This window comes from Adiantum capillus-veneris, chromosome 29 (assembly GCF_014529385.1).
Source record: "Adiantum capillus-veneris isolate H3 chromosome 29, ASM1452938v2, whole genome shotgun sequence".
In the NCBI taxonomy this organism is placed as follows: domain Eukaryota; kingdom Viridiplantae; phylum Streptophyta; class Polypodiopsida; order Polypodiales; family Pteridaceae; genus Adiantum; species Adiantum capillus-veneris.
The window spans coordinates 103204866-103226903 of record NC_140959.1 but is presented as its reverse complement, the minus strand read 5'-3'; the positions used below and the strand labels follow the sequence as shown (position 1 = coordinate 103226903).

At 45.9% G+C, this 22038-nt stretch overlaps 1 protein-coding gene across 2 annotated transcripts in view; it reads left to right on the top strand.

The window, feature by feature from the left end:
* The first annotated feature begins 4947 nt into the window (after positions 1-4947).
* Positions 4948-22038, top strand: part of LOC147419682 (UDP-N-acetylglucosamine transferase subunit ALG14-like protein) — a 150121-nt gene continuing 133030 nt past the window's right edge. Inside the window, exon 1 of one of the 2 annotated variants that reach the window (XM_086505538.1) lies at positions 4948-5172. In XM_086505538.1, the coding sequence (XP_086361664.1) occupies positions 5028-5172 (145 nt within the window). In that variant the 5' untranslated portion in view covers positions 4948-5027. The remainder of the gene's footprint in view (positions 5173-22038) is intronic. The other variant, XM_086505537.1, reaches the window with a different exon arrangement.

Genomic DNA, 22038 nt, shown 5'->3' with positions numbered 1-22038 from the left:
CCCCTTAAAAGTCGGTGGTTTGGTGTTTTTCAACAACTCATCCACCTCCTTTGCAGTGAGAGTGTGCAAAGAATCTGGAGATGGACCTTGTCCATGATCAGAAGGGCCTTGCCCCTGAGTAGCAGTGTGCTCATGCATGTGTGTGTCAACAGAGCCTTTGGCCGGCTGCTGCATAAATTGTATCACTAACGCAGATAATTTATTGACATTTTCATTTAAAGATGCAAAATTTCCTTCCATTACTGATATGCGTGTCTGAAGTGCACGAAATTCCTGAATATCAAGCAAATCATAAGCGTCATCACCTACCGTAGCGTCGTGGGCACCCTCCTTGAGATCATCCGGCCGCGAGCCATCATGGGAAAGATCAGGCGTATGATGCTCGAAATCAAAGGTCATATTGATATTTAAATCCATGGAAACACCGTGCAGTGTAAGGAAGAGAAAGAAGAATACCTTGATTCAAAAAATAATCCCATAGCCGTAGTATGCACTGCAAACGGTAATTAGTCATGCTAATTATGTTGGATTTCCAAGCCGCTAATCAACCCATAGATCGACCCGTGCACGTACCCTGCTTGGACACGTTGTAGTCGAGTCCATTGCAAATGGTAATTTCTTTAGTGCAATCGGTTTTATGGACACTGTCGCCAATGGATCAAATTTCAAAATTATCAACTCTGCAGGGAATTGTCGACTTGCTGAGTGCTATACGCAGGGAAGTGTCAATTGCTAATTGCCCAGCCCGTTGTCGATGGTGACTGATTACCCTCGAAAGGTTGCAGTCACAGTCCGAGATTTTCGTGGGCACTTGCCTAAAACTTTTTCAATTGGTATGCCCTAGAGCTGGGCGGCCTAATTTGGGAAGGCCGAAATTAGCAAGGGCTGGCTATGGCGGGTAGTGAACGCCAATGACGAGCAAGAGGGAGAGAGAGATGTCGACCGCTATGGTGCTCAAAACCTGCGGATCTTGTGATGAGTTCTGCTCAGCAGGTCCGCGCGCAGCTGTCGAGCCCAAGAGCTCCCGCTTTGGTCAACCTCGCTTCTGCTCGCCCCCTTCGATAGGGTTTGATCCCGCGATGCTAGTGACATCGACACCCCTTGCTAAGCGGCCATGCGTGCTTGTCGGCTTCTTGTGGCTTGCATGACATGCAAAGAGTATTACTCTCCATGCCTGTGTGTCCCAAAAAAGGGTGGCTCTTGATACCAGTGTAAAGGCCTGGGTGACTAGACTTAGGATCCTCCTCCCAACCTCCCAATATAGAGGCAGGCTCCTAGCCTCTTGCCCTAAACGGATCCCCTTGTCCACACTGCCTAGCCTGGCTCCTGGCCCAGTCCGTGACTCCCTGGCCTTGCCCTTGTCCTGACAAAGATACAATGTGTGTGTATGCTGCTTCATTTGTGGAAGCTTCAATCACTTCACCAAAGCATAATTGAGAAACTTATGAGGTGCCCCATCATCAATAGGTATGTGCATCATGTGCCCATTAACAAATCCATGAAGGCAAATTAAATCATGAGGGCTCATTGGATGCTGCCACTTTGAAGCTGCAAGGAAATACTCATGTGTTTTTATGGAGTGAGATACTTCCACGTGAGCAAATTGAGAATACAAAATCAAATGCAGTAATTGGATAATGTGCAAGGGATTGTCCTTACCTTTTCTCGCTTCTTTGTCACTACCCTTGGCCTTATCCTATTCTATGCTTCTAATCAAAGGACAATCCCGCTTGCTATGCTTGTCAGATAGACATTTTAAGCACATATTATCCTTCTTTGCTTTGGGAAAGTCTGTAGTAGACAAAAAACCTTGAGGGCCCTTAGTCTTCTTTGCAGGCTCTTGATCATGTAAAGTTGCCTTGTATTTGTGGTCGTTGTTGTAAGAAGAAGATGTACTATTTGATGTATGCTACTTAGCTTAAAGCCTTTTCTCATCCGCATCATAAACCAGTAGTTCCAAAATAACACCTTCCAAAGTTTTATGATGCAAGTGAGTAGTCTTTGCTTGAACATTAAGATGTAATCCTCGTATTAATTTGTGCACCTTGTGAAATTCATTGAGATTATCTAGCTCAAGAATCACTTCTCTATATCGAGAAATATACTTAGTCAAAGATGACGTATGTATGAAGCACTCATCCCAAGCTTCCAATTCTTGTTGGGGAGGAACTCCTTTTGGAACATAGCTTAAAATCGCTACCAAGTCGTAGGATTTTTGTTTGGCTTCAATGACACCCACCACTCATAGGCCTTGCCTTCAAGTGCAAAACTCGTTTCGAAAGAACTTAATACATACATGGAGTTGCACGTAGATGATGGACATCTATCCACTTTTATTCATGGCATGTTTGTTCCTCTCCCTCTCGATCTTCCCCTCTATAAACCAGTGGCTTTAAGTCCTTCATCCATGAATGAAGTCTTATTCCATGCAGGGAGAGATTTGGATGGTGGTGTTCCACCGACGGCTCCTTGGCTGGCCACAAGTGGATTTTGTGAACAATCCTTGGCTATTTGCATCATAAAGTTGCTAACTAGCTCTGTGTGTGCAGTTAAGTTTCAGTTTATGGGTGCCAGGTTCTTTTTTATTTTCTCTATGCATTGAAGAAGAGTGTTAAACTCTTGGATATCGACAAAACCATGGTCCTCTTGTAGACCGTCAATATCATCCACCTGTATACTTGCCAAGGCCGCATCCGTCGTTGCCGAAGGTGGAGTGGTTTCAAAATGGAAGCGATGATTGGACAGAAGGGGGTGATTTGTCGATATCTTGCCTTGCTTGTATGTGGAATTTATGTAGGATTATGACAAATAAGAAAATATTTTTTGAATTTATGTGCTTATCGAGCTTTGGGAGCTTGCTGAGATCAATTCTTTGAATAATTTATAGGGGATGTGAGCTTATGGGAGATTGAAGGAGGGTTAAAGGAGTTTGATCACTTATGCCACTAAATAATCCCCTGAGGGGTGCCCAAGGGAGAAAGAAAGCTTAAGCTATGGCATGAAGGGATTTTGGCAATGCACACACACACACACACACACACACACACACACACACACACACACACACACACACACACAGAGAGAGAGAGAGAGAGAGAGAGAGAGAGAGAGAGAGAGAGAGAGAGAGAGAGAGAGAGAGAGAGAGAGAGAGAGAGAGAGAGAGAGAGAGAAGAACTTGTGAAGGGCACTCAGTGCCCGGCTTGGCTCACTCATGCAGCCTAAAAGACTCGGAGAGGTTGGACAACCACGTTTGGATGCACTCTCGCCGCTTTTTGCACACCCCCGCTCACTCCCTTGCTAGTGGTAAGTGGAATTTCCTGTTTGCCATGCAACCACTACATGCCATGCAATGATTTCTAGTGTGTGTGCCCAAGAAGGACCATGCCTTGCTTTGATACCATTGAAAGGCCCTTGGTCTTGTAGGGTGATGACTCACACTCCTCCCAACCATTCCCTCTCTATTTATAGGCTCTTAGCCATAGAGAGGTCCCCCATGCATGTTGTACATGTGGCCTTGCCAGTGGGTCTTGCTCACTTAGCCTTGCTAAGGTCTTAAGATATGTGTCCTGACACTCGAATAAAAAATCATAGAGTCTTTTCACTTGCATGAGTCCAATAGCTAGCTCTTAGAGCACCATTCTTGATTCTCATGCATTCAATGTTTTGTGTCATCTCTCGCATTCTAGCAATTGCATAAATGTTCCTCACTAACACATACACTGCATCATTGGATTCCTTTAACTATATTGCACTCTTAAGGTTGATCATACAAGCTTCACGATCAAAATGCCTTGCCTACACGAAAAGATCATTCAACATGTGTAGTGCTCTGTGTTTGGTATAATGCCATAGATTTCCCTCATGCTACCTACAAGCATTTGGTCCTCATTGACAAAAATGAGTGAATAGATGCATTGAGCACACTAGGAAAAGTAGTGATTGAGCACTCCAAGCAGTGCTCAAAATTATTTTTTCCCAAAAACTTGGAAAACATTCATATGTGAAAAATATTAGAGGTAAACTGAGTATATTTGAAGGATTTTACACTAAATTTCTCTAAATTTTGTAGGTTTTCTCACGTTCAAATATAAAATTTAGAGGTAAAAATCTCAATATTTGTAAGTGGGATAACACTAAATTGGGTTTTTCTCGAGCATTGATTATGCCCCTGCCACACTTGGGCATCCGTCTGAGTTTTTTTTAATTGTGACCAACCAATCGTTGTCATAGTAGGTCCTTAGGCTACAAGCGGATGCTTGAGTTCAACGAAGGCTATGTATGCAAATGGTAGTGTCTCCACAGTCGATGCTGACTGCTAGAGATCAAGACTTATCACGTACGCTCCAACGACACCTTTTGCAGATGGCCAAGCCCTTGAAAAGTTGACCAATGGGGGGAGGACGGCCTCTTCATTATATGGCACGGACATATGGTCAAGAGGGGATCTAGGACCCTTTTTTTGGGGCGGGGGGAGGGGGGAGTCAGCTTGAATCTCAGCCGCCGTCGGATCATCTAGTGAACTAGGGTGAACTAGGGGCGGGTAAACTACGGTGTGATCATGTGCTATGTCAACATGGGCAGTGACACGTGCTAGCATGGTGGTAGGGCATTTGTGTGGCAATCAAGAGGTCTTTGGTTCGACCCACACCCCACGAGGCGTGTGAACTAGAGGTGAACACGGAGCGCCATTTTCGCCCCGTGTTCACCCTTAGTTCACCCCGTGTTCACCACCCGATGGGATGGGTGAGATCAATGCTGCTTCGCACCCCCAAATGTGAGCCTTAGATCCCCTCTCATTGACCTCGTGTAAGATAGTGACGAGGTGAGGCGGCCCAAACTAGAGGCCAAGTTTTGCTTTCACTTAGCAAATCACTGCAGGACACCTCAGCTTGGCTACTCGTTCCAAAACAATCCAATTTTGCAAAACGCTGCCCACGCGGACGTCTATCATTTTGACTAGCGTTTTCAAAGTTGCCATGGAAGTGTACCAAATGGTATTGTTCATCAGCCCCGCGGGATGGACGTAAATGATCAGCATGTCGCTTCTTCTAGGAGTGCTGCTGACTGTTGGGCTGCTGGCTTTCCGCCTCCTTTATGTCTTTCACTACACGTCAAAGCCCCTAGCTCGTCCTCTTAGCCGCGGTCTCCTGACGCTCATCGTTCTCGGTTCAGGTTAGAGAGAGAGAGAGAGAGAGAGAGAGAGAGAGAGAGAGAGAGAGAGAGAGATCCTTACAGCTGGAGTATCACATTTTCTCAGCATTATAAATGGTCCGTCAATAGAAAACTCAGTAGAAGTCGAACACAACTTACATGGGCGGGACATGCCGACATTGCTGAGCATTCATCGGTTCTTCCCAAAGTATTAGAAGGAGGTGTCTCCTCTGCAGAGGAACAATATGCAGACAATTTGTGACAAGAGTTAAGGAAGCGGTCTGAAGGTTAAAAATATTTACATGTACATGCATATGAACCCTTTCTCTGAGGCAGGATGAATTCTGTCTGAGATAGTCGTGCTAGCAAGCAATGGCTACAAGATGATTGCAAATTCCATGGCTGTAAACAGACACATTTTCCGATCTAGTTGTCCTTGCCATTAGTCAGGTTTATGCAAGGAAAATTACACTTCTTCATTAATGGCACCCTAAAGATTCTTGCGTGGTTGATAAGGGCCTATCTTACTTAGACAGGCTTCATTGAGATTGTTTTCACCTACTTCAGGAAGTAGAGTGGGCTGGCTCTCCCAGGTAATCTCTTCGTATTGTCCTTGATTTTGAGAAGGCATATGAGTTGGGCTTTTGGCAGGGAACTTTGCAAAGAATGGGCTTATTTTCACACATGCTTGCAAGGATAGCTAGCCATCTAGATTATTTGAGGCTTCATGGCCAAAACCTTTACTCTTAAGCTATCATCACTTGGACGGAGCTGCTTAGGTGCCTCTGTTTCTCCAAGGGGTGGAGAATAGGGAGTGAGGACTGTTTTGTGGCTGTGCTTGGTAGTGTGGCATTTATATCTCAAGCTAGCCATGCTTGAGTTGATGTGCACTCGGTCTTGTGTGTTGATGGTATACGTGCCCATTTGTGTCGAGTAGAGGCCATATTTTATTTTTAGATCTAGGGCACCCATGTAGCTCCGATTATTGCGTTTTTGTTCATCCACGAACAACAGGATTATGTGCCAAAGCAGTAGATTATAGCACTCTTAAGAGTTTGAATATATAGTGGTAAGAGATGGAGGTGCATTGGCAAGATGATAAAAAAACTAGAGGGTTTGATACCCATGAAGATCCTCCTCTGAATATCCAAGTGATAAATGCTCCAAATTTGATTGTCCTCAATGGAGATATCTTAGCTATCATAGTCTTTCTCCAATGAGTGTGCGATAGCCTCTACAAAATTTGGTTCATCCACATGTGAGATAAGAGCATAATTCACCTGCTACGAACAATGAGTCACCCATCCGGTAGAAACTTGCTCATGAGTGGTAGAATCCGAGATATAGAATGCAGCTTTGCATCATTCATAGTTTTTTAAGAGATTTGAGAGAAAGAGTCAGACATGTCAGATAGAGAGAGAATGTAGTGTCACGTGCACATCTAACCCTATGTGCATGTGAACAAGCTAATTCCTACTTCTAGGGTTTAGGACAGCCTAGGAAGTTTTGTGGCACCCTTGTAAGCCTGTACGCATGCCAAGGCACTCAAGACTAGTTGCATGCCCGCTGATTGTTATCTTCTCTCGAGAACCAAACAGAAGAGCAATGGAAGAATTTCCTGCATCATGAGGTATTGCCATTTGTCTACGAATAGAAGATATCAAAAAATCGACTAGAGACAGTCACTACATGTGCAATGGATGTAAGAAGAAAGCAAGAGCAATCTCAGTTTGTTGAAATGGTGAGGAAAAACATGTCACGTGGGGGACAAAGTCCTACCTCTAGCACCACGTTACAAGAGGCCGACACCACAGATCCTATTGGGCATGACACTTGCAGGTCTATTGGCACTTCTTTATCGACAAGGAGTTGTTTTCACACTCAGGTCGGGACCTTCACGCAGTATCTTCACCCTGTATCGATAGAGTACAACAGTTTGCTACACTGCTTGTGACGACACTTTACCATGGAGATTTCTCGGCGATTGGGACACCCCAGACTGCTGCTACACTCATGGAGTATCCTTCAGTGGCATTGCAGTAGACATCTTCATCATTTGCCTTAGACCTTCGGCTTCACGCGGTTTGTTCAACATTAGGTGCTAAGAGGGGGTGTTAAGACTTACACCATTCTGCTGCTTCACAGCTCTAGGGCATACATGTATAGCTATTGTGCCTCCGGGCTGGCTACCTTTTGCATATGCATTTAGGCTGCATCATTGTCTGGGCACCCACCTTTGGGCCGGCCGCCCACCTTGTCCGGGCGCCCATCATATTTCATTTATTTCTTGTTGGGTTGTGGGGGATTTTTCCAGGCATTGCCCTACCTTCCCTTGGGCACCTATTGATAGGGCGAGGGGGGTACCCACTTCCATCATACTGATTGTACTGAGGGTCTTCTGCTCATGGTAGTCATGGGGGGCTGATCGCCCCCTCTTCCTACATCTAGCGTTTGTGGTCTCCTCTCTCTCTCTCTCTCTCACGCTTCCGCACACGCGCACTCACACATGTAATCTGTATAAGTGTGCCCAAGGTTGTCTCTCTTTGGCAGATAAGCTTGGGAGCATTGCAGAGACGAGACCCTTGGCTGTGTACTATTGTAATCATCGGTCAAGAAAGAAATACTGAAGGGGCGCTAATCTTTGGGGCTAGTGCATCTTGAAGTGGAACTCGGCCACTTCGTGTCGACTCTCCTCTTCTCTCTCGCTCTACTCAAGTTCAATTGTGGGAGCTTCTGTTCTTGTGTTGCTCTTGATTTCTCGCTTAGGACAATGGTATCAAAGCTCAGACGATGCTTCTTTGATGAAGAATCCGATGCTCTTTGTGCAGCACACATGGGTTCTAGTAGTGAATCCGCCAGAGAGGAGGACATCCCCTGACTACATGTTTGTGGGAGGATGAAGAGCACTCCACCCCTAGTGGAGAAATGGAAAGAACCAACAGAACTTCAAATGAAAGCAAACCTCCTTCCAAGGAATTGAGAGGGTAGCGGCAAGTTTCCGGTGGGGCAGCTCGACCTAGCGGGAGTACAAGGGTCAACCTCAAGTTGACACCTTTGCAAAATGAATGATCAAGTACTCCAAGGACTCGAACCATGTGAAGTATCTGAAGAATCATCTGCTTAACGAGGTTCATGTCAAAGGTGCAGCGGAAAGGAGGTGAATCGGATGAGGAACTTGTCTGCAACTGCGTATAAGACACTTCTCTGTGACGGGCAGACAATAGATTTCAAATCTATCGCAATGGATCTCCTTGCCGTGGAGGCACAAGCTGTTATCGCCCACCGAATAGGATCTCGCCGGGGATGCACAACCGCTACAGAGCAGTAGGAACAGGCGAGAAAGGGAAGCGCTAGGGCAAGAGAGAGAGATCGCAAGCAAAGGTCGCCACCTGCAGAAAACGCTAGAGAGAGAATGTGCAAAAACGCTAGAGAGTGCTTGCCAAAAACTACAAACGCTAGAGAGAGAAAACGCTAGCAGAGGAGAGAGCCCAAACATTGGTAATCTGCATTCAACAACTTGCCAAAAGTACCCCGGGGGGGGGGGGGGGGGAACTGCTTATATAGGGCAAACTCCAGTTTGCCATACTCAGCCAGGAACATGGCTAAAATGGTTAATAACTATGTAAACTCACTAAAAGTGACCTGGAACACATATTTAGTGGCCTAAGTGCAGATGACTCGAGACTTTGACCCCGGGAAACCCTAGGAACAGGGGTCCCGCCTCATGCCAGCCTATCGGGTGAGCAATACAGTGATGTGCACCGCCGAGAATAGGTACGTCTACCTCAAATACGGCTGGGCAGAGCCACAAAACAACCCTCACTCCCTAATCTACTTCTGGGAGATACTGGAGCTACCACCGGACAGGAAAATGAACTCTTAACACCTCCTCTCAGCTCTTGGACGTGGAAGGAGTCCAAAGACCTGGCATGAGAGAATAGTGTCACCTGTGGAAGAGGTTTGGTGAAGATGTCAGCAGGGTTATTTGAAGTCGCGATGTACTCTAGTTAAATAGAGCCATCCTGTGTCTTCGTCAGAACAAAATGGTACTATATCTTTGTATGCTTTGTCCAGGCGTGAAACACCGGATTCCTCGCAATGGCAATACAACTCTGGTTGTCTGAGTACATAATGGTCGTCTGTTGTGGAAAGCCCATCTCCAAACGTAGACTCCTGTCACGTGCACATCTAACCCTATGTGTACGTGGACAAGCTACAACATGACCAGGGTTTAGTTCAGTCAAGTCAGTCTAGGATAGGAAGTGATCTGGCACTTTTGTGAGTCTGTTCACAGACCGTGCATGTCCAGACACTTAGAGTAGATGCATATCCTCTGGTTGCACACAGCATGATCGTCAGATTTCCATCAGAACCCATCAGGAGCATTTTTACAATGCACAGAACCTGTTTTCCCAAATTTTGACATTTTCAATTATTATTTTTAAGTGACTTTTGTTGGGAACCAGGTAGGGCAAATTTCATAAGCTTGTATATATAGAAACCTTGCGCTAGCACTTTCTGGCAGAAGAGGCAGCAGGAGCTCCGGTTCAACATGCACCTTCTCAGCAGGACCCCCCAAGACCAACCTAGCGTTTTTCCGCAACAGCAAAGCCTAGCGTTTTCATTCCCAGATCAGCCTTGGCGTTTTTGCATGGCAGAGCAGCCTCGGCGACCACAAGACACAGCAGATCAGCCCTAGCGATAGCAGATTCCCGAGTGACAGCAAATCAGCCCTAGCGTTAGCAGTTTCCTCAGCAAAGACAGATTTCAGCCCCTAGCGTTTTTGGTTAGCAGATCAACCTCAGCGTTTTTGTAGATCTTCGCGACAGAATCAGCCCTAGAATCAGCGTTTTCAGTTTTCAGCTGTCAGTTTCCGCAATAGAACCCTCAAACCTCGCAGATCTCACCTTCTCGTAGCAGATCCTCGCCGCACGGTCAGATCGCGTAGTTTGCAATCTCAGCGCGGAAAACACAGATTTCAGCATCTGCGTGTTCAGTGCGTCGTCGTCGCATCGTCGCCATCGACATCGTCACAGACATAGAGTCAGAGTTCAGCAGATAAAGATTTGCAGATTTCATCTAGTAGCGTTTTTAGATTTCAGCCCGTCTCGTCGTCGACATCGTCGGCAAGTCCAAAGCATTGTAGAGATTTGTGCAATCAATAGTAGACCGCTCTCACCATAGAGAGTGGGGCCTTCGGAGGAGGGTTTGACAACATTTTGGTGTCGTATTCTTCTCTCTCTATCTCTCAGTCTGAGCACCTTCATTCACAGTGTTTATCCACTTTGTTTGTGTCCATTGTACTCTCTCACTAAAGGAACGGAAGGCTTTCCCTTCTGTAAGTAAAAGGAACTCCTGAGCACAATTTGGAGCACTCATCTTGAGCAAAGTTCAACATTCACTTCTGCGGCACTCTACAACTCCGAATCCACACTGACTAACATGTAGCACGACAAACAGCACTGTACTGTCTCTGTGGAAGACAAGGCAACTGTTGGCTGTTTCTTGTTGCTCCATGAAACTGCTCCTAAGCCAAAAGAAAAGGTAAAACTTGTGGTCGACTGTCGTCCGTCCGGATCACCTCCCCATTCTGAATCACTCCATCCTCGTAGAATGACCCGGGGATCAGAACCTCCAGCTGCATAGTGAATGCTAAATGACTAGGTCGCCTTCAAATACCGCAGGACCCTGATGGCCTGCTGCATGTGTGACTTGGCGGGTTTTTGCATAAAAGAACTGAGTAAACCCATCGGTAAACTGACATCAAATCGGGTGTTGAGTACCCAAATGAGAGAACCAACCAATTTTCGATACTTTGTTGCAGCTGCTAAAAGAGGAAGATCAAACTGGGACAACTTATGATTGCGATTTATGGGAGTAGAGATAAATTTGCACTCGGTCATACCAAATGCTTCCAATAATTCCTGGATGTACCGCTTCTGAGAGAGGAAGATACCCCCCTCTTTTCGCCTAACCTCTAATCCAAGAAAATGATGAAGCAATCCAAGATCTGTCATCTCAAACTACTGAGACAAGATGGCCATAATACTACGGATATGCTCAACATGGCTACTTGTAAACACAAGGTCATCGATATAGAGGATAACAAGTGTCACTAACCCTCCCTCACGGAAAATGTACAAATCTTGATCAGCAGAAGATCTCTGGAAGGAGTTCGTAGGAAAAAGGAATGAATCTTCTGGTACCATGCTCTAGGCGATTGCTTGAGGCCATAGAAGGCCTTGAGCAACCTACAAACCATGTCTGCAAAATTTGGATCCTTGAACCCTCGAGGTTGCTCCGCATAAACCTCCTCCTCTAGGTCGCCATTGAGGAATGCCGAAACCATATCCATCTAAAAAACTGGCCACCAGTGAAGGGCAGCAAGGGAAAAAACAATCTGGATGGTCGCCATCCGTGCGGTTGGTGCAAAGGTCTCCTCATAGTCTACACCGGGTTTTTGGGAAAAGCCTTTGGCAACAAGTCTCGCCTTGTGCTTGTCCAGAGAACCATCAGCTTTGTACTTGGTCTTGTAGACCCACTTGACCTTGATCACTTTCCGTTTGGCAGGCCGCAGAACCAACACCCATGTGTTGTTCTTTTTGATGAAATCAATCTCTTTCTGCATGGCCAACGTCCATTGAGGTAGTGAAAGTGTCTCCTCAACTGTACGAGCAACTCTGTCTTGGATCACTGAAGACATCAATGCATAGTTCACTTGTAGTAACGGGACGTCTACCTCGGCAAGTCGAAGTCGATGTGAGCGTCGTGAAGTACCGGCTTCACGCCAATCGAGCGGAAAATCTGAGGTTATTGAATCTCGCAAGGTCTCCAATAACCACTTCGACAACTTGTTGGGCTTGCTCCCCTGAAGGGGAGCCACTGGCAAATCTGTCTCTACATCGGCAATGTGATGAGATTCACTATCAACTGCATGTTCGGGAATGGGTGCATCCTCCTCCGTGGCCTGAGGGACAGGGGTAGGAGAAGAGGGCTCGCCATAGGGCAAGTCAAAATCTGGGTCTCCAAGAATTAGAAAATCGGGAGTCGTCATGGAAGGCTTGGGAGCGGAAGCCCCCTTTGAAGGTAAGGTCTCGTTGAAGACAACATCACGACTTAAGACAATCTCCTTCTTCTTTGGATCATAAAGTCGATATCCCATTGAAAGAGAGTTGTAGCCGACGAAGATCATTCTACGGGTCTTGGGGTCAAACTTCCCCCTTTGCTCCTTCAGTACATGGATATAGGCATCGCTCCCAAAAATTCTGAAATGGGAGACGTCGGGCTTCTTACCAAAATAGGCTTCAAATGGTGTCATCTTTGGAACTGAAGAGGTCGGAGATTTGTTGATGGTGTGCCTCAGCCCACAAGGACTTAGGTAAATCTCGATGCTCCAGCATGGTCTTGGCCATCTCTACTATTGTCGTGTTCTTCCGCTCCACAACTCCATTCTCTGAAGGTGTATTGGTATTCGTGTCACAAACTGGTGACGTGGCCTTTGTACACACACACACACTACCCCTAGGCATGGACAATCCCCGCGGGAAAAACCTATGCTGAAATTGCTGAAGTGACTGGCTGTGGATGGCATGACACGTGGCAGCTGTACAGACGCCCGTGTTTTGCGGCGGGAATTGTGGAGGCTGAAGCTGCGGCAGTTTTGCTTTTTGGCTACGCATGTTGGGAGAAAGAGAGCTTTTCTGCTTTATTTTAAAAGCTAATTATGGACAGCTTTTTGGAACTTGCTTTATTTTTACAAGCAAGAGAGAAAAAGAGCCTTTGCTTTATTTGGGCTTTTGATTTTCAGCTTTTGGGCTCTGCTTTTAGCATCCCTTTGTAACCTTTAAATACGTGGGTTGGCCTCTCACAACTCAGAGCATCTGGACACAGAGTCTGAGTGTGAGCGCTTGCTTGCAGTCTTGTACTTTGAACACAGATTAAGACAAAAGGAAATAACGAAAGGGGCGCCAAGTCTTTGGGGCCAATATCTCTAGGCACGGAACTCCGCCGGGCCAGTGTCGAATCAATCGAGAACTGTGAATTGTTTTGAAGTGTTTATTTGTGCTGTCGCGGTAGATTCCAACTTGGAGTGTCCAAGTCTGTTACAGTGGTATCAGAGCACGGCCGATTTCTCTTCTACGGAAAATCCGATCCCTATTTCTTTCCGCGGCACTTATGGCTTCAGGCAAAGATCAGTTGACTCCCTTTGCATCCGGAGATGCGGGAAGGGATCACAACAAAGATTCACGCGAGGAGTATGGCCTGCCTCGGCCTACTCAGGCGGAGCGTCAAGAGATGGAGCGTCGACAATTGATCGGCGATGCAACAAAGATGATGCTTAATTTTGCCAAAGGACCCGAAATTGGCAAAATAAATGAGCAAGACTTCTTTCGAGTGGGTGCACACGCAGTGGTAGAAAACCACAAAACCACCCCGAAAACCCGCTCTCAAGAAACCTCCTACTCCCAAGAAGTATACAGAGAAAGAATTAGAAGAGGTGGTTGATGCATGAATTGCTCAGTTTTTTGAGCGCAGAACAAAGTAAAAAAGCACGAAAAAAAGCAGAAGAAAGGCACTGACTTCCCGGGTTATTTGGGTCGTCAGTCTACATTCGAAAAGGCAGAGAAACAGAAGAAGCGTGTTCGATTTGAAGGAGTACCCAATTCTTCTTCTTCTTCTTCTTCTTCTTCTTCTTCTGACAGTTCTTCTAGCTCATCTGACTCGAGCGAAGAAGACAGAAAAGGCAAAAAGCGAAGCAAAAAGCAACGCTTCGGAAAGGGCAAGAAAAAGGCAAAGAAGTCTAAATCTCGCCCTATGATTAACAATTCTACAGAGGACTTGTCTACAGACAGTTCGGACTCTAATGACATCTTTTATGCAAAGAAGAAGAATTTTTACAAAGCCAACCAATATGACTTGCTGGAAGACAAAAGCAAGAAAGTCCGAGAGTTTAAGGAAGGTGGACAGTCAATTAAACTTGACACGTTTTCTGGTTATAGAGATGCTTCGAAGGCTTTGTCTTTTGTACAGCAGTTTGACATCGCTTTCGCGGGAGGGCGTTACTCAGAGCACTCTTAGATTTGGAGAGCTGCCTCTTACTTTAAGGGGAATGCTCGAACTTGGTGGTCCACGCTTCTATTAAACAAGATTGCGCCAATTAAATGGTTGAAATTCAAGAGGCTTTTTATTTCTTCTTCGCTGACTCGAGAATATGAGCGCGATATACGAACTGCTTGGAAACATATTCGGATGACCAAGAAGGATATAGTGGACGCTTATTGCGAGAGATTCTGGAGCTCTTTTCTACCCGCCTCTTCATTTAAGAAGATCTTGTTCAAGGAACAAATTGAGTGGTTTACCTTGGGTCTTCCTACAGAGATCCGAGATCACTGCTTGGAACAAAAGTCAGCTTCCATTCAGGAGTTGATGAGCCATGCGAAACGGGGTTTTGCCATTCACTATGGCAGTTTGACCTACCCTACAGATGAGATCATGATGCAAAGAGCTAAATAGACTTCGACAAACGAAAGTAGAAAGAGGAAGAGCAACCCAGAAAAGAAGGATGCACGACCCAAGCTCACTCCTTAGAAAAGAGCTCGCTCCATCAGGGAAGGGAAGTGCTTTGGATGCGGGAAACTGAACATATCTCCGCGAAGTGCCCTATAAAGGCACAGAAAGAACAGAACGACAAGGACGACGAAAGGCCTGAGAGTTCGAGCAGCTGAGGAACGTGGAAGAAAAGGCAAGATGAAAACAAGACTGGTTCCAGATTGCGTGGGTACAGATCCCAGCACATTGGACGAGAGTACAAAACTTTGCCGAGCTTGGGACAAAGTGAAAGACCAAGAAGCCTTGATCTTTTTCGATGGAGGAGCCAAGGCCAACTTCATTTCACCGGAATTGGCGGCGCGGCTCGAGATCACTGCCGATCGAATGGGACCACTTGCAGAGGCAGTTCTAGCGGCACCCGGTAGGGACGTAGCCATTGCACCTGTCATTGGCAAACTTCGGTTGCATTGTCAGGGGTATTTGGGGCATGAGGACTTTTACATAATGCCTTTGGAAGGTTGTGATGTTCTCTTGGGAATTCCCTGGTACCACAAGAACAATATCGTGGTCGACTATCGGGCGAGCAAAGCGACATTGACCACAGAGAAAGGCAGAACCATTGTACTTGACATTAAACTTAAGGGCGAGTCTGTCCCTATTGTATCGGCTTCGACCATTTCAAAGTTAATGAAATCCAGTCTGTTTGTTTACTCGATTTTTATGAAAGAGTTGAGTGATGAGGATAGGACAAATATGTCTAGACTTGATAAAGAACGCCAAGATTTTCTCCACTCTCATGCCGATTGCTTCCCAGAGCGCCTGCCAGACGAGTTACCACCCGCTCGTCCTGAAGATCATACTATTGATCTGATTCCTGGAAGCACTCCACCGAACCGGCCACCTTACCATGTGAGATTATGAACGAAGTGAAAGACCTCTTGGAAAAGGGTCTAATCCAGCCTAGTACTTCACCCTATTGCTCTCCATTGTTGTTGGTTTTGAAGAAAGGCGGATCTTGGAGAATGTGCATCGATTATAGAGCTCTCAACAAAATCACCATCAAGACAAATTTCCGATTCCTAGAATCGATGATATACTTGACTGACTTTAGGGATCCTCGTGCTTTAGCAGGATCGACTTGAAAAGTGGATATCATCAGATCCAAATCGTGCCAGGAGATGTCTACAAGACAGTCTTTCGGACGACTTTTGGGTTATTTGAGTTTTTGGTAATGCTCCTGTGACATTTAACTGGATGATGGACATAATTTTTCGAGAGTACAGGCTATTTGTTGGCACTTTCTTTGACGACATCATTGTTTTCTCTAAGGATGAGGCAGAACATAGAGATCATTTGCTTCAAGTCTTTCAGGCATTACGAGATCACAAGTTAGTGATTAATGCAAAGAAAAGTGAATTTTTCTTACTAGAGATACACTTTTTGGGACACATTGTGTCAGCAGCAGGAGTGCAGATGGATGCGGCCAAGATAGAGACAATCCGTGATGGGCCCGATTTGAAGAATGTCCATGAAGTTAGAAGCGTCTTGGGATTGTGTTCGTACTACAGGTGGTTCATTCGAAAGTTTGCAGAGGGTGCTTCCCCTTTGCATATCTTGACACAGAAAGGAGTCCCTTTCTCGTGGGGACCCACAAAGGTGACTGCCTTTCAGACATTGAAAGAGAAATTGACTATGGGACTTGTTTTGACTTTGCCGGATTTGTAGAAGTCATTTGAAGTATATTGTGATGCTTGTGGTCGTAGTCTGAATGCGGTCTTAATGCAAGAAGGCCATGTCATTGCTTACGAGAGCCAATTGTTCTCAAGGCCGGAATTGACAGCACAGATTTATGAGAAAGAGCTTTTGGCGGTTATCAATGCTCTTACTCAGTGGCGACATTACTTGCTCGGAGCGGATTTTACTGTCTTTACATAACATCAGAGTTTACGCTACTTCTTGTCACAAAAGCAACTATCGGAAAAGCAGATGTGGTGGGCGAACATCTTGTCACAGTTTCACTTCCAGATTATCCATGTGCAGGGACATAAGAATTTGGTGGCAGATGCTTTGTCTCGAAAACCGTTGGTTCTAGCTATTTCATAGGAGCTTCGAGGATATGGTCGACTAGTATGCCACAGATACTGATTTTGTAGACGTTTTCACACGGATACGGGATGGGAGACAGTAGCGGGATATTCCATTCGGGATGGCTACTTGATGAGGAAAACCATGTTGTGCGTTACACAGCCGTAAAGCATTAGGATTGTTACAGTCTTTGCCCATACCCACCCGCCCTGGGAAAGTATTGCAATGGATTTCATTTGATCTCCCGAGAACACAGTGGTCACGATGGTATTTGGAATGTTATTGGCAGATTTAGCAAGCAGGCTCATTTCTTTCCAGTGAAGAAAACAGTCAAGCCGGATCACTTAGCGAGACTGTTTGTGGCCCAGATTTTTAGATTACATGGCATGCCCGAGACTGTTTTGGAAGGCAATTTGGGAGAACATTGGCAGGCGGTTACAGTTCTCGTCTTCTTTCCACCCGCAGACTGATGGGCACTCTGAGATTGCCAATTCAGTGGTTTTAGATTTATTGAAGTCTTATATCTCGGATCAAAAGACTCAATGGGAAAAGTTTCTACCTTTGGTGGAATTTGCCTACAACAACACGATACACTCTTCGACGGGGAAGGCGCCATTTGAGATTATTGAAGGTGCTGCGAAGGTTTGACCCTTCTTAAGCACGAAAGATAAGATTTTTGAAGCCGACGATTACACGCGCGACTTGGACACGGCTTTTGCCAAGGTCCGCGAGGCTTTGCAGAAATCTCAGGAAAGACGGAAAAAGGCAGCGGATCGCCATCGTCACGATTTGAAATCGAAGGAGGATGATTGGGTGCTCTTACGTTTTGAGAAGTCAGGCCTAAGAAAGAAGAAGGGAAAGGAGAGGCTTTTTCCAAAGCTTAGTATGCGATACTATGGACCTTTCCAGATCTCTAAAAAGATCAACAATGTCTCCTTCCGACTGAAACTGCCTGACACTTGGAGGATTCACAATGCATTTCATGTGAGTCTCTTGAAACCTTTTAAAGGAGATGTGCCCAAAGATGGGGAGACCGATGAGCAACCCGAAGTGGAGGAAAACGAGGAGATCCTTGTTCCTGAACAGATTTTGGCACATAAGAACAGAAAGAATAAGGGTAAAGTAAGAAGGCGGTTCTTGGTTAAGTTCAAGAACTATCGTGCATTGGATGCGAAGTGGATGGAGGAGGAGGACCTAGCAGATACTTCTCAGATTGTGAAACTTTACCTTGAAGCTTTTGGTTTAGCATGATCTACTCCAAATGGAACCCCGAATTCAGCGTTTGGTTTAGCATGATCTACTTTAAATGGAACCCCGAATTCAGCTTGGCCGGAGATATGGTGTAGTTGGTTGCACAAGAGGGGAGTTACTCCGCTCCTTTGTCAGCAGATGCCTTGATTTATGAATACTAGAGTCACAAATGTCTCTTTGAGCTTCAGGGATACTGAGAGCTGACAGTATTCTATTGTATGACTTTATGAAATGGAATTCCGGAATATGAAACTGATTAGTTCTTGACTTGTTTTTAAGTGGAGGAATTGATAGACGAAATGACTGCAGCATTTTGGTCTACATGATCTCGAATAGACATGGTTGCAATAGGGGTTAGTCAATCGGGATCTATGAGCCTGAGTGGACCTAGATGCGATTGCTAATTGCATTGCCGATAAATCATGGTCTAAGATCCGAATGAATGTTGAATGTGATTTGTCATGTGATGTGACTGTCGATTGGTACATGTGCTAGATGTGTGTTCCAAGTGCGTCGGTACTAACAATCAGTGTTTGCTAAGACAGTTTATGGCTTCTGTCTGTTTTGCAGGTGTAATCGAGGGCGATTATAATATTATGCTTTCAAGAGGGGGGTATGTCACAAATTGGTGACGTGGCCTTTGTACACACACACACTACCCCTAGGCATGGACAATCCCAGCGGAAAAAACCTCTGCTGAAATTGCTGAAGTGGTTGGCTGTGAACGGCATGACACGTGGCAGTTGTACGGACGCCCGCGTTTTGCGGCGGAAGCTGCGGAGGCTGAAGCTGCGGGAGTTTTGCTTTTTGGCTACGCATGTTGGGAGAAAGAGAGAGCTTTTCTGCTTTATTTTAAAAGCTAATTATGGACAGTTTTTTGGAACTTGCTTTATTTTTACAAGCAAGAGAGAAAAAGAGCCTTTGCTTTATTTGGGCTTTTGATTTTCAGCTTTTGGGCTCTGCTTTTAGCATCCCTTTGTAACCTTTAAATACGCGGGTTGGCCTCTCACAACTCAAAGCATATGGACGTAGAGTCTGAGTGTGAGCGCCTACCTGCACTCTTGTACTTTGAACACAGATTAATACAAAAAGGAATACCGAAAGGGGCACCAGTCTTTGGGGCCAATATCTCTAGGCACAGAACTCCGCCGGGCCAGTGTCGAATCAATGGTGAACTGTGAACTGTTTTGAAGTGTTTATTTGTGCTGTCGCGGTAGATTCTCGACTTGAAGTGTCCAAGTCTGTTACAATTCGCAAGCTCTCGCTTGATACCATGGTCCGTACAAAACCGAATGAAAGCATTGGAGGTAAACTCGCCAAGCTTGATCCGATCTAATGGTCTTCAATACATGATCGCTTTTCTTCTCCACAAGATTACCCAAAAGCCTCGTGCTTATGCTATAGAAAATATGCCCAAGTAAAGCGGCTAAAGTCATCCACCAATAACATGAAGTAAAGAGCCTTGCCGAGGGAAGGAGTCTGCATAGGTCCACAAAGGTCGGTGTGAACCAACTTGAGCACGGCAGTGGCTTGGCGTGTAGAAAGCCTCGGGATGGATTCTTGATGTTGTTTCCCACGAATGCAGGCAATGCATTTCCCATGCTTACTCCCAACATCTGGTAAGCCTTGAAGCATCTGTTCTCGAAAAGCAAGGCGAAGGGCGTCATTGTTCAAATGGCCAAACGTGTAATGCCATGAATCACATGTGGGTATCCGTATCGAGGAAGAAAGAGCGTGGAGACGATAGAGGCCGTTCTTTACAGAGCCCCCTCTGACTTCTATAGCGGTTTGCCGATCCCGTATAGATATTGAGTCCTCTGTGAAGATCACCTCCATGCCAAGCTTGCACACCTCGTGCACTGGCATAAGATGAAAACCCAGCTTTGGAGCATAAAGTACCTTGTGCATACCTCCTTTGCCGCCGTTGGGAATGAGCACCATGGAACCCTTGCTGTGAATAGGAATTTCAGATTTGTCGCCGATGAAGATAGTACCATAGTGTCGCCGCATGTTGGACAATAGATCCTTCGTAGGTGTCGTGTGCCGTGAGGCACCACCGTCAAGGATCCAATGACGACTATCTCAAGGGCAATGGGTCACCATTGCTTCCGATGTCCTCGGAGACTCGGAGAGTTCGTCGAAGGGAGAATCTCCAAATGAACGAAGGCCAGTGACTGTACTACTGCCGCCGAGGAAGTCAAGCCCTCTCCAACTCGCTTTGGACACTTCCTCCAATAATGTCTTTTCTCACCACAATTGTTGCAATGCCGCTCCGCCTTCAAGGCATCACGCTCGGCATCACTCTTGTTGTCTTTGGTGTTGGTGCTTTTCTTCTTACCCTTTTGCTTCTTGTTGTTGTTGTTGTTGGAGGAACCGGTAAAGGCTTTGGAGCCTGACTTCTTCCCCTTTTGGAACCGCTCCTCTTAGTCTAAAACCATTGAAACTAACTCCTCCCAAATAATAGTATTCAGCCGTCCACTGGTAATCAAGGAAGAGTAGAAGTTGGTATACTGGGGAGGCAATTGAGCCAAAAGTTGAATGGCCATGTCCTTCAAACTGATAAGCTTTCCCATATGAAGTATCTTTTCCGTAAGCTCCTGCATCTTGTTGATATGATCTTGCATGGACGTGTGCTTCACATCCAAGGTTCTCAACTGCACCTCTAGGGCTATCCGCTTCATTGGAGAGACTTGATCATAAAGAGAAGAAAGCCAATCTGGTAAGCCTTGAAGCATCTGTTCTCGAAAAGCAAGTCGAAGGGCATCATTGTTCAAATGGACAAAACCTGTAATGCCATAAATCACCTGTGGGTATCCGTGTCGAGGAAGAAAGAGCGTGGAGACGATAGAGGCCGTTCTCTACCTACCGAGCCCCCTCTGACTTCTATAGCGGTTTGCCGATCCCGTATAGATATTGAGTCCTCTGTGAAGATCACCTCCATGCCAAGCTTGCACACTTCGTGCACTGGCATAAATGAAAACCTAGCTTTGGAGCATAAAGTACCTTGGAGGTATGCATACCTCCTCTACCGTTGCTGTGAATAGGAATTTCAGATTTGTCGCCGATGAAGATAGTACCACAGTGTCGCCGCATGTTGGACAATAGATCCTTCGTAGGTGTCATGTGCCATGAGGCACCACTGTCAAGGATCCAATAACGACTATCTCGAGGGGAATGGGTCACCATTGCCTCCGATGTACTCGGAGAGTCCGTTGTAGGGAGAATCTCCAAATGAACGAAGGCCGGTGACTGTACTACTGCCGCCGAGGAAGTCGAGGCCTCTCCAACTATCTTTGGACACTTCCTCCAATAATGTCCTTTCTCACCACAAATTGTTGCAATGTCGCTCCGCCTTCAAGGCGTCATGCTCGGCATCACTCTTCTTGTCTTTGGTGTTGGTGCTTTTCTTCTTACCCCTTTGCTTGTTGTTGTTGTTGGAAGAACCAGTCATGACTTTGGAGCCTGACTTCTTCCCCTTTTGGAACCGCTCCTCTTGGTCTAAAACCATTGGTGTAAGGTGCAACGGAAGTGAATGTTGAACTTTGCTTAAGATGAGCGCTCCGAACTGTGCTCAAGGTTCCTTACTTACGGAAGGGAGAGCCTTCCGTTCCTATAGTGAGAGAGTGCAAATGATTACAAACAAAGTGGATAAACACTGTGAATGAACGTGCTGAGACTGAGAGATAGAGAGAGAAGGATACGACACCAGAATGTTGTCAAACCCTCCTCCGAAGGCCCCACTCTCTGTGGCGAGATCGATCTACTATTGATTACACCAAATCTCTATAATGCTTGGACTTGCCGACGATGTCGACGACGATGAGGACGATGACTAGACGGGCTGAAATCTGGAAACGCTAAGGGCTGAAATCTGCAAATCTTTTATCCGCTGAATTCTGACTCTATGTCGGTGACGACGGCGATGACGACGATGCAATGAAGATGCGCTGAAAACGCAGACGCTGAATTCTGCGTTTTCCGGGTTGTGTAACTAAGTCAGAC